The following is an 11682-nucleotide window of genomic DNA, read 5'->3' as shown; positions in this document are numbered from 1 at the left end:
TACATAGACAGTTTTGGTCTCCATTGTCTAAAAGAGGTTATAAAAGTGTCCAATACATTTAATCTCAATTATGTGTATAACAGCACTCAGAATCAGGATTTTTCAGTGTCTTATGTGGATGTTATTGTTTGTTTTACATGAATGTCCACACTATGCGAACGATATGTTATACTGTCGTAAAAGTGTGTCCCCCTACTGATTATGCTTATAATGAAAAATTAATGAAAAGTATTTTATAATGGTATATTCATTGAAAATCATAGCAAAATAGGTGCCGCTGTTAACGATTGTCCTCAAGATTGAGATAAAATCAACTAATAGTGCTCCATGGATTGATGCTGAAGTTCTTAAAGCTGTTAGAAAGAAAGAAAGAAAGAAAGAAAGAGAGATTAGAAAGCAGGCTTTAAAGTGATTCTCTGAATATTACTGGGCAATATTTATATTGCATCGTGAAGGATCTCAAATCACTTATTAAATGGAAGCATAATTAATATTTTAGGTCTGTCATCAACTCTGACAAAAAACCCTGAGCGATTCTGGTTTTATTATCAAGCTAAATACAACAATAAAAGAATTCCAACTTCTTTGAAATAATCTTTTGATAATTTGACAACAAAAAAGCAAAAACGTTGTGTTCCATGCGATGAAACTCAAATTATTTGGTGAGATAAAGTTAAAAACTGCTTGATTCAGAGCCAACGGAGCGAAAAAACGTTTTCTGTGCGACAACGCTAACAACCGCGTTATTTAGTTAGAATAGAGATATGTGTGATATTGTGACAATTTTACGTTGCTAGAAAGCTAAGAACCGTGTGATTAGCTGCAAAGAGGTAGAAAACCTTTTCTGGCTGTGATAAAGCTAAAAACAACTCAATTCAGCGGGAAACTAGGGGAAAAAGTTTGTGGTAAGATAAAAGTAAAAAAGACGTAATTTACCCACATAGGCGCTGGACTTAGTCTTTAGTAGGATCAAACCATAAAAAGCGTAAATTTAGCGACAAACAAACGGAAACATTTCCGGTATCATAAAGCTAAAAACAGCGAGGCTTAGCCACCAAAAAAAGAAAAATGGTGCTTTTCGTGAGGTCAAGCCCAGAACAGCCCAATTCTGCTGCTAACAAACAGAACATGTTTTCGGTGCCAAAAAGCTGAGAAAATCAAAACTTAACCTACAGGTAAAATCAGAGTGATTATCTGCAAACAGTCAAAAAAACTTCTTTGTTGTGACACAGCTAACTTGCTAACTAACTGCTTGTTTGATCGCTTAAACCATTTGACCCAATTGAGGTTGATGGAATTGGTCCATACGAGCCAATTAAACTAACTCAACTATTTTCTGAGTTTTGATTGCCTTGGCTTGTTTGACTATTTAACCAGCCTAATCATTTCAAATACTTTAAATATTTTAAATACTTTAAGCATTTCCGTTAGGTTTTTTAGTTTCTGCCGTTTATTTTTTGAAGTTAATTAAACCATTTAAAATACTTCAACCAATTGAGATGGTTACCGGTCACCTCGCCACTAGGGAGACTCGCCACCAACGAACTCGCCACCAAGGAACGATCTCGCCACCAACGTACTCGCCACCAAGCGAAGTCTTCTCACCACCAACCATCAATAAAGAGATAAACTAGAATAAAGTAGTCGAGGAGAGTAGGATGTTCGAACGAGCACAATTCAAATCGGCCGATAGGTTTGTGCGCTTGTCTGTATTTAAATTATGACCTTCAGCGACGTGTTAGATGTGTTCCGTTCCTAACTCATTGAAATCAAAACGTATCGCGTTTGTCTTTTGCACGTAAGCAAGGAGAAATTGCAAAACTCGATGCGAGGAATAAAAACTTACTTCGGTTTCGAACGTGCTATCGACAACATACATTTACAAAGTTTGAGTACAGACAAGCGAACAAACTTATCGGTTTCGAACGTGCTTTCGACAACATACGTTTATAAAGTTTGAGTACAGACTTATCAGCCGAACATCCTACTGTCCTCGACTAATCTCTTTATTGGTGGTTGGTGGCGAGAAGACTTCGCTTGGTGGCGAGATCGTTCCTTGGTGGCGAGTCTGCTTGGTGGCGAGGTGACTGGATACCATTTCTTCGCATCTTTTACAATACTGCGTCGGCCATTTCTTTCACACTTCTCATCAAATTGTCGTACAAGTTCCATTGTGCTGTCTTGGTTGGTATACAAATTAACAGCAGTTTTCACTTTAGTCATCTTGTATTGGGTCTCTACTGACTTGAGCCCTCTCCCGCCCATCTTCCTCAGTAGATAATAAAGATCAGTTGATGTTGCTGGATGACTTCCACCGTTGTCTTTGATGATTTTTCGGCTCTCTCTATCGATCTGTTTCAGCGCATTTATCTGCCATGTCTGCGTCCACATGGGGTATGAGAGGGCAGGTAAGGCGTATTGGTTGGTTGCTGTTACTTTGTGGAAATCTGACAAAGGGCTCGACCAGATGACCGATAATCTCTGTTGGTAGGTCTTAGATGTTGTTTCTAGTACCTTACTATCTTCTTGCTGTGTGTTTTCTAGGATGCCTAGAAAAATGTAGGTCTCTCCGTCTTTCAGTTTTGTTATGCTCTGTCGGTCATTGTGATTGGTACTATCCAGTACGCCTTCCTTCATGTGTTCGATTGAGCATTTCTTTTCATTCCAAATTAGACCGATATCTTCCATGGCTGTTTTCGTGACTTTGAGTTCAAGTTCCGCTTTTGCAATTGAAATGTTCCTTCTTAATTCTGTGGCTCTTGAAATGTACGCATCTTTCAGCTTTTGACTCTGTGTTTTCCGTTCTTTTTGTCCTTTAGCTCCAGCCGGTTTCTTCCATTTTTTGTAGAACAAAAAAGCCACGACGACCGCATACAATATGCAATTAATCATCCATAAATATTCAAATGGATTTCTATTTGGGTTGATGGAATGTTGCTGTTGTTCCCGGTTGACGATTTCGTTAACAGCTAAGTTGATGTTGTTTATATCTGCTTGAGTAGGTCTTTGTTTTACTCTTGTGTCAACTTCACACATGGCCAAGGGGTTGGCTGGCATCTGTGTCAAGGACGAATAATCCTGCATCAGGACTAAAATTGGGGTATGCGAGACGGGTGCAATGGTCAAGCGATGTTTCAGTTCATTGAAGGCACTTTCTTGTTCCATCTGCCACTGGAAAAATACACCCTTCCTCGACAATTCGTAGAGTGGTTCTGCAATGATCGAGAATCCAGAAATAAACCGCCTATAGTAATGGCAAGACCAATGAAGCTTTGGAGCTCTTTGATGTCTACTCGGGTTGGCCAAGTTCTAACAGTCTTGACCTTGAATGAAAGTGATCCTCGCAGTAATTTGCACTACTTAGGCAGTAGTGAAAATAAGGCCTGAAAAAAATTCAGGCCTGTACGGGATTTGAACCCATGACCTCTGCGATACCGGTGCAGCGCTCTACCAACTGAGCTAACAAGCCAACTGGGAGCTGGTCATGAAGTTGGTTCTAAATAAACCCGTGAAGTGATTGAATAAATGGTTAAGAATATATGAAAGTCATATATTTGAACTGCGGATAAAGACGTGAATGAAAGTGATCCTCGCAGTAATTTGCACTACTTAGGCAGTAGTGAAAATAAGGCCTGAAAAAAATTCACATCAGGCCTTCAGGCCTTATTTTCACTACTGCCTAAGTAGTGCAAATTACTGCGAGGATCACTTTCATTCACGTCTTTATCCGCAGTTCAAATATATGACTTTCATATATTCTTAACCATTTAGTCTTGACCTTGTCAGGGTCAGTTTCGATGCCATCTGAAGAGACAACATGCCCTGCGAACGAAACTTCTCTCTTTAGAAACCGACACTCAGTTGGCTTCAACTTAAGAGCAGCAGTTTGTATCCTGTCAAATAATAACCGTAGGCGATACAGATGTTCCTCGAGGGAAGGGGCCCAGATAATAATAGCATCCAAATACGTAAGACAGTGTGTCGAGGTCAGTTCACTAAGTGCTAGATTCATCAATCTGGTAAAACTAGCTGGCCCACTCGTGAGTCCAAAAGGCATAACCCTCCATTGGAATTGTCCACGATGGGTCGAGAATGCTGTTTTGGGTCTGTCCTCTTCTTTCACTTGCATCTGCCGATACCCAGACGCCAAATCCAGACAGGAAAACCATTGGCCACCACCCAGCGCTTCCAAGACATCATCGGTCCTCGCTAACGGTATTGCATCTTTCGATGTACACAAATTCAGTTTGCGGTAATCAATGCACATACGGTAACTTCCATCATGTCTCCTTACCAAAACAACCGGACTGCTCCAGGGGCTCTGCGACTCTTCAACTCTACCAATCGCTAGCGACTCGTCCAGCTGTTGATCTATGATCTCCCTCTGGTGCGGTAGTATGCGACGAGGCAGCTGCTTAATGGGAGCATGCTCACACCAGTGCTAATGTCGTGTTCCATAAGATCTAATTATCCGAAATCAGAATTGTTAATTGCAAATATGCCCTCATATTAGTCTACCAGTAGGGAAGATTGCCTTTTCTGCTCCTCTGAAAGCCCATCTGAACTTGGCTGGATAACTTCTGCACTTCTATTCTCTCTTTCTGTACTTTCCTGCTTATCATCCTCAATATGGTGAGAACTTTGTCGGAGAAGCTGGCCACTCAAACAAGAGTCTTTCCTGCCTCTGGTACCACTAGGGAACGAGCCATACTTATCTTAGAAGTCCCCTGTACTTCTTTTCACCCCTCCAGGATTCTAGGGCTTCCAGAATTCTGTTCGTAAACTCCATCTGTTTTAGTTCTTATCTGTTGTTCAGTCCCCGGTTCTAGCTGTATATCTGCACATAAAAAGATTCTACAAACACGTAGGGTTAGCCAAACCTAACCAAACCAAACCCTGACGCTGACCCTGACCCAAACTCTAACCCTAACCATAGCCCTAAGCAATTACTGGTGTAGCCTCGCAGCATTTGAGTGGAATTTCCGACTTACACTGCTTTGAGCATTATCGAATGGAAAACATATTTTTATTTGTTTGCAATTAAACCGGGCGATTGTGGGTTAAAGCTCACAAACAAGCGTTTTCGCCTTTTGGTTTCTAAAATACGCTGCTTTCAGCTTTATCGCACCAAAAACATGTTTCCAGCGTAACTGTGATCCAAGAAACATTTCTGCCTCTTTGCAGCTAGTCACCCTAAGTAGAACTTGATTTCACTAAACCAACGTTTTCGTTTGTTTTCGGCTAAGTTACCACTGTCTTCAGCATTATCTTTCTGCGAACAACGCTTTGGACTCTTTTGTAACTAGACTACGGTTTTTCAGGGTTTATCGCACCAAAGACATGTTTTCGTCTTTTGGCAACTAAATTAAACTGCTTTAAGCGTTATCTTACGGCAAAGTAGCGTTTTTCCTTTTTAAATGCTTAAATACGCTGCTTTCAGCTTCATTGCACCACAAACATGTGTTCGCTTGTTTTCTGTAAAATTGCCCTGTTTCCAGCGTTATTGCAACGGGAAAAAGATGTTTTGGAAGGCTGCAGCGAGTGACGCTGATTTTGACTTGATTTTACTTAAAACAACGTTTTTGCTTGTTTTTGGCTAGGTTCTGCTGTTTTCAGCATCATCTTTCTGAGCAGAACGTTTTCCTCTTTGTTCGTGACCAAACTACACTTTTGACGCTCTATATTACCAAAAGAATGCTTTGGTTCGTTGGCAACTAAATTGAGTTGCTTTGAGCCCTATGTCACAAAAAAAAAAAAAGCGTTTTCTCTTTCTGTGTTTAAAATACGCTGCGTGTAGCTTTATTGCAGGAAAAATGTGTTTTGGTTTGTTTGCGGTAAAATTGGGCTGTTTCCAGTGTTATTGCACCGGAAAAAGGTTGTCTGTCAGTTTGCAGCGAGTTACTTTGATTTTACTTGATCTTACTCAAAACAACGCTTTTGTTTGTTTTCGGCTAAGGTACGCTGTTTTCAGCATTATGTTTCTGAGAACAGGCTTTTCTTTTTTTTCCTAGTTAAACTTCGCTTTTGACCCTCAAAAACAATCGGAAAACATGTTTTGGTTTGTTGCGAACGAAATTGAAAGTTTCAAACTTTATGTCAGAAAAGCAGCGATTTAGTTTTCCCCCGGAAAGTACGCTCCTTCAAGCTTCATAACACCGAAAATATGTTTTGGTTAGTTGGCACCAAATTGGGTTCTTTGAGCTTTATATCGGAAAAAAAAGCGATTTTGCTTTTTGTTTGCTAAAACAAGTTGCACTCACACAACGGTCTGTTTGCCGTAAAGTTGTGTTCTTTCCAGCGTTATTGCACGGGAAAAAGGTTTTCTTCCAGTTTGCAGCGAGTCACCCTGTTTTTCTCTTGATTTTACTCAAAACAACGTTTTTTCTTGTGATTGGCTAAGTGACAGCGGTTTGCTAGTTTTTGGTCAGGTTACGCTGTTTTCAGCATCGTCTTTGTGAGAACAGCCTCAATAGCGTTTTCCCTTTTTAATTGCTAAAATACGCTGTTTTCAGATTTTTTTGCACCAAAAACAGGTTTTTACTTTGGTTACCGTCAAATTGGGCTTTCTGCAGCGTCATTGTACCGGTAAATGGATTTCTTTTCCAGTTTTTTGCGAGTGACGCTGAATTTTACTCGAGGACACTCAGAACAACGTTTTAGCCTGTTTTAGCTAAGTTACCCTGTTTCCAGCATTATCTTTCTGAGAGCAACCATTTTCTCGGTGTTGTAGGTAAACTACACTTTTGATGCTTTATCTTACCGAAAACATGTTTTGGTTTAGTTGCAGCTAGATTGCAAGCTTCGAGCTTTATGTCACAAAAGCGGCCATTTAGTTTTTCGTTGGAAAACACACTGCATAAGCTTGATAGCACCAAAAATATCTTTTGGTTAGTTGGCAACGAAATTGAGCTTGTTTGAGCTTTATATCGCAAAAACCAGCGTTTTGCTTTTTCTTGGCTAAACCACGTTGCACTCAGCTTTATAGCACAAAAAAAAAAAAATGTTTTGGTCTGTTTGCCGTAAAGTTGTGTGTTTTGCAGTGATATTGCACCGGAAAAAGGTTTTCTTTCAGTTTGCAGCAAGTCTGTCCAATTTTTCCTTGATTTTACTCAAAACAACGTTTTTACTTGTGTTTGGCTAAGTTACGCTGTTCCAGAATCCTCCTTCTGAGAACAACCTTTTCCTCTTCTTTCGTGGGCAAACTACACATTTGACGCTCTATATTACCGGAAAAATGTTTTGTTTTGTTGGCAACTAAACTAGGCTGCTTTGAGCCTTATGTCACAAAAAACAGCGTTTTTTTCCTTGCTGCGTTTAAAATACGTTGCGTTTAGCTTTATTGCAGGAAGAACATGTTTTGGTTTGTTTGCCGTAACAGGGGGCTGTTCGCAGCGTTATTGCAACGGAAAAAGGTTTTCTCCCAGTTTGCGGCGAGTCACGCTGATTTTTACTTGATTTTACTCAACAAAACGTTTTCGTCTCTTTCCGGCTAGGTTACGCTGTTTTCAACAATATGTTTCTCTGAACAGGCTTTCCTTTCTTCCCTACCAAAACTGCGCTTTTGACCTTTTATCTTACCCAAACCATCTTTTGGTTTGGTTGCAACTAAATTAGAAGCTTCGAGCTTTATGTCACAAAAAACAGCGATTTAGTTTTTTGCGAGAAAACACGCCGTTTTAAAGGTCATTCAGACGGAAAATATGTTTTGGTTAGTTGACAACGAAATTGGGCTTCTTTGACCTTTATATCACAAAAAACAGCGTCTTTGCATTTTCGTTGCTGAAAGACGTTCCACTCAACTTTATATCACAAAAAATATGTTTTGGTTTGTTTGGTGTCAAACTGTGCTCTTTCCAGCGTTATTGAACCGGTAAATGGATTTCTTTTTCCAGTTTTTAGGGAGTGACCTTGATTTTTATTTGATTTCCCTCAAAAAAACATTTTAGCCTGTTTTTGGCTAAGTTACACTGGCTTTAGTATAAACTTTCTTAGAACAACCTTTGCCACATTTCGCTACATGAAATACGTTTTTGACGCTGTAACTTATCGAAAATATGTTTTGGTGCGTTTGCAGGGAGTTGGGGCTAGTTTGAACTAGTTTTAACAGGGAAACCGTCAGTTGAAAGCAATGTGTATTTCCTAGTTTACCTAGTCAACAAAGTTTCTGGACGTTTAAAGCCGAAAACCATGACCTGTATAAAAAGGGTTTCTTGGAGTTACCTCAAATAGGCCTTCGATGACGGAGGTAAAATCAGGTTTACTTGTGCCCCTCATTTTCACGTGTTCAAGCTTCAAGCTTCATAGCACCCACAATATGTTTTGCTTTGTTAACAACAACACTGGGGTTCCTTGAGCTATATATCACAAAAAAAGCGTTTTTGCTTTTTTGTCGCTAAAACACGTTGGAATCAGCTATATAGCATAAAAAGCATATTTTGCTTTGTTTGCCTTAAAATTGTGTCGTTGCCAGCGTTATTGCACCTGGAAAAGGTTTTCCTCCAGTTTGCAGCGGGTCACCCTGGCTTTTTACTTCATTTTACTCAAAACAACATTTTTTACTTGTGTCTGGCTAAGTGACGCTGTTTTAGAATCCTCTTTCTAATAACAACCTTTACCTCTGTTTTCGTAACCAAACTACACTTTTGATGCTCTATATTACTGGAAAAATGTTTCGGTTTATTGGCAACTAAATTAGATTATCTTTGGGGCGTATATCACAAAAACCAGCGTTTTTGCCTTTCTGTGTTTAAAATACAATGCGTTTAGCTTTATTAGAGGAGAAACATGTTTGGGTTTGTTTGCCGTAAAATTGGGCTCTTCCCAGCGTTATTGCACTGGGAAAAGGTTTTCCGCCAGTTTTCAGCGCGTCATGCCGATTTTTATCTCATTTTGCTCAAAAGAACGTTTTCGTTTGTTTTCGGCTAAGTTACGTTGTTTTCAGCATTATGTTTCTGAGAACAGGCTTTTCCTTGTTTTCCTACGTAAACTGTGCTTTTGACCCTTTATCTTATCGAAAAGATGTTTTGGCGTGTTGGCAATGAGATCGGATGTTTCGAGGATTTTGTTACGAAAAGACAGCGATTTCGTTTTTCGTTTCGGAATACCCTTTTTTGAGTCTCATAGTAGCAAAAATAGGTTTTTTGTATGTTGGCAACAAAATCGCGCTGCTTTGAGTTTTATATCACAAAAAAAAGCGTTTTTGCTTTTTCGTTGCTAAAACACGTTGGACTCAGCTTTATAGCACAGAAAACATGTTTTGGTTTGTTTGCTGTAATATTGGGTTGTTTTCAGTGCTATTGCACCAAAAAAAGGTCTTCTTCCAGTATGCAGGGAGTCACCCTGGTTTTCACTTGATTTTACTCAAACAACGGTTTTGCTTTCTTTTGGCTAAGTTACGCTGTCTCAGAATCGTCTTGTTCTGAGGACAACCTTGTTCTCTGTTTCCGTAACCAAACTACACTTTGGACGCTCTATCTTACTGAAACATTTTTTGGTTTTTTGGCAGCTAAATTAGGTTACCTTGAGCCCTAAGAGCGTTTCTGCCTTTCTGCGTTTAAAATACGCTGGGTTTAGCTTTATTGCAGGAAAAACATGTTTTGGTTTGTTTGCCGTAAAATTAGGCTGTTTCCAGCGATATTGCACCGGAAAAATGTTTTCTGCCAGTTTGTAGCGAGTCACTTTGATTTTTACTTGATTTTACTCAAAACAAACGTTTCCGTTTATTTTCGGGTAAGTTACGCTGTTTTCAGGATTCATGTTTGGAGAAACAGCCTTTACCTTTTTTCATACATAAACTGCGCTGTTAACCCTTCATCTTACCGGAAACATGTTTTGGGTTTTTGGCAACTACAGTGGAAGCTGCGAGTCTTAGCTCACAAAAAACAGCAATTCGGCTTTTCGTTGCAAAATACGCTGCTTTAACCTTCATAGCAACGAGAATATGTTTTGGTTTGTTGGCAACAAAATTAGGCTTCTTTGAGGCTTATATCACAAAAAACGGCGTTTTTCCTTTTTTTGAGAAAGACGTTGCAATCAGCTTTATAGCACCACACCATATTTTGGTTTGTTCGCCGTAAAATTGTGTTGTTGACAGCGTTATTTCATCGGGAAAAGGTTTTCTTCTAGTTTGCAGCGAGTCACCATACTTTTCGCTTGATTTTACTCAAAACAACGTTTTTGCATGTGTTTGGCTAAGTTGCGCTGTTTTCAGCATCATCTTTCTGAGAACAACGTTTTCTTTTTTCGTTACCAAACTACCCTTGTAAATTACGCTGCTTTCAGTTTGATCGCACCAAAAACATGTTTTTGTTTGTTGGCAACTAAATTGGGCTGCTTTGAGCTTTATGTTGCGTGCTCCTTGCTAAAATACGTTGTTCTCAGCTTTATAGCACCAAAAACATGTTTTGCTTCGTTGCCGTGAAATTGGGCATTTTCCATAAAGTTGCAGCGGTAAATGGATTTCTTTTCCAATTTTTAACGAGTGACTCTGATTTTTACTTGATGGCACTCAAAACGTTTTCGCCTTTCTAAGAACAACCTTTACCACTTTTTCCTAAATGAAATACGTTTTTGACACTCTAACTTATCAAAAGCACCTTTTGGTTTGTTTGCTGCGAATTTTAGCTGGTTTGAGCTTTGTGTCACAAAAGAGAGCGTTTTTCCTTTTCTGTGTTTAAAATAAGCTGCTTTATGCTTTATTGTAGCAAAAACATGTTTCGGTTCCTGTGCCGTAGAATTGTGCTATTTCCAATGATATTGCGTGGGGAAATGGTTTCGTGCTAGCTTGTTGTGAGTGACGTAGATTTTTACTTGATTTTATTGATTTTACTAAAGTAAAGTTTCTGCTAAGTTACGCTGTTTTCACAGTTTTGTAACTAAACTACACTTTTGAGGCTCTATCTTACTGAAAACATGTTTTGGTTTGTTCGCAACGAAATTGGGCTGCTTTGAAATTTTGATCACAAAAAACCACCTTTTTCCTTTTCGTTGCTAAAATACGTTGCACTCAGCTTTATAGCACAAAATACATGTTTTTATTTGTTTGCCGTAAAATTTAAATTCAGCCTTGAACGGAAAAAGGTTTTCTTCCAGTTTGCAGCGAGTCACTTTTAGTTTCATTGATTTTCATCAAAACAACGTTTTCGTTTGTTCTCGTACCTTAAACGCCCAGTATAGGTACGAAAAAAAAGGAAACGGCTGTTCTGGCAAACATAATACTGAAAACAGCGTAACTTACCCGAAAATAAACAGAAACGCTTGTTTTAAGTAAAATCAAGTAAAAATCAAAGTGACTCACTGCAAACTGGCGGAAAACATTTTTCCGGTGCAATATCGCAGGAAATAGCCCAATTTTACGGCAAACAAACCATAACATGATTTTTTCTGCAATAACGCTAAACGCAACGTATTAAAACACAGAAAGGTAGAAATGCTCTTTCTTGTGACGTAAGGCTCAAAGTAACCTAATTAAGTTGCCAACAAGCCAAAACATTTTTTTGGTAATATAGGGCGTCCAAAGTGTAGTTTGGTTACGGAAACAGAGAACAAGGTTCTCCTCAGAAAGACGATTCTGAGACCGCGTAACTTAACCAAAAGAAAGCAAAACCGTTGTTTGAGTAAAATCAAGTGAAAACCAGGGTGACTCCCTGCATACTGGAAGAAGGTTTTTTTTTTGGCGCAATA

The 11682-nt window shown here is 39.1% G+C and overlaps 1 protein-coding gene across 1 annotated transcript; it reads right to left on the bottom strand.

The window, feature by feature from the left end:
- Positions 1-310: 310 nt before the first annotated feature.
- Positions 311-3057, bottom strand: LOC149048575 (uncharacterized). Its single transcript, XM_089199493.1, has 2 exons — positions 2033-3057; positions 311-353 (listed from the first exon to the last, which is right to left on the bottom strand). Exons 1-2 carry the CDS (start codon positions 3055-3057, stop codon positions 311-313), a joined length of 1068 nt encoding a protein of 355 aa, XP_089055619.1.
- Positions 3058-11682: the final 8625 nt, after the last annotated feature.

This window comes from Pocillopora damicornis, chromosome 3, assembly GCF_964200805.1.
Source record: "Pocillopora damicornis chromosome 3, jaPocDami1.2, whole genome shotgun sequence".
NCBI classification, from domain to species: Eukaryota; Metazoa; Cnidaria; class Anthozoa; order Scleractinia; family Pocilloporidae; genus Pocillopora; species Pocillopora damicornis.
The sequence above is the reverse complement of the archived record's forward strand: the minus strand, read 5'-3'. Positions and strand labels throughout refer to the sequence as shown.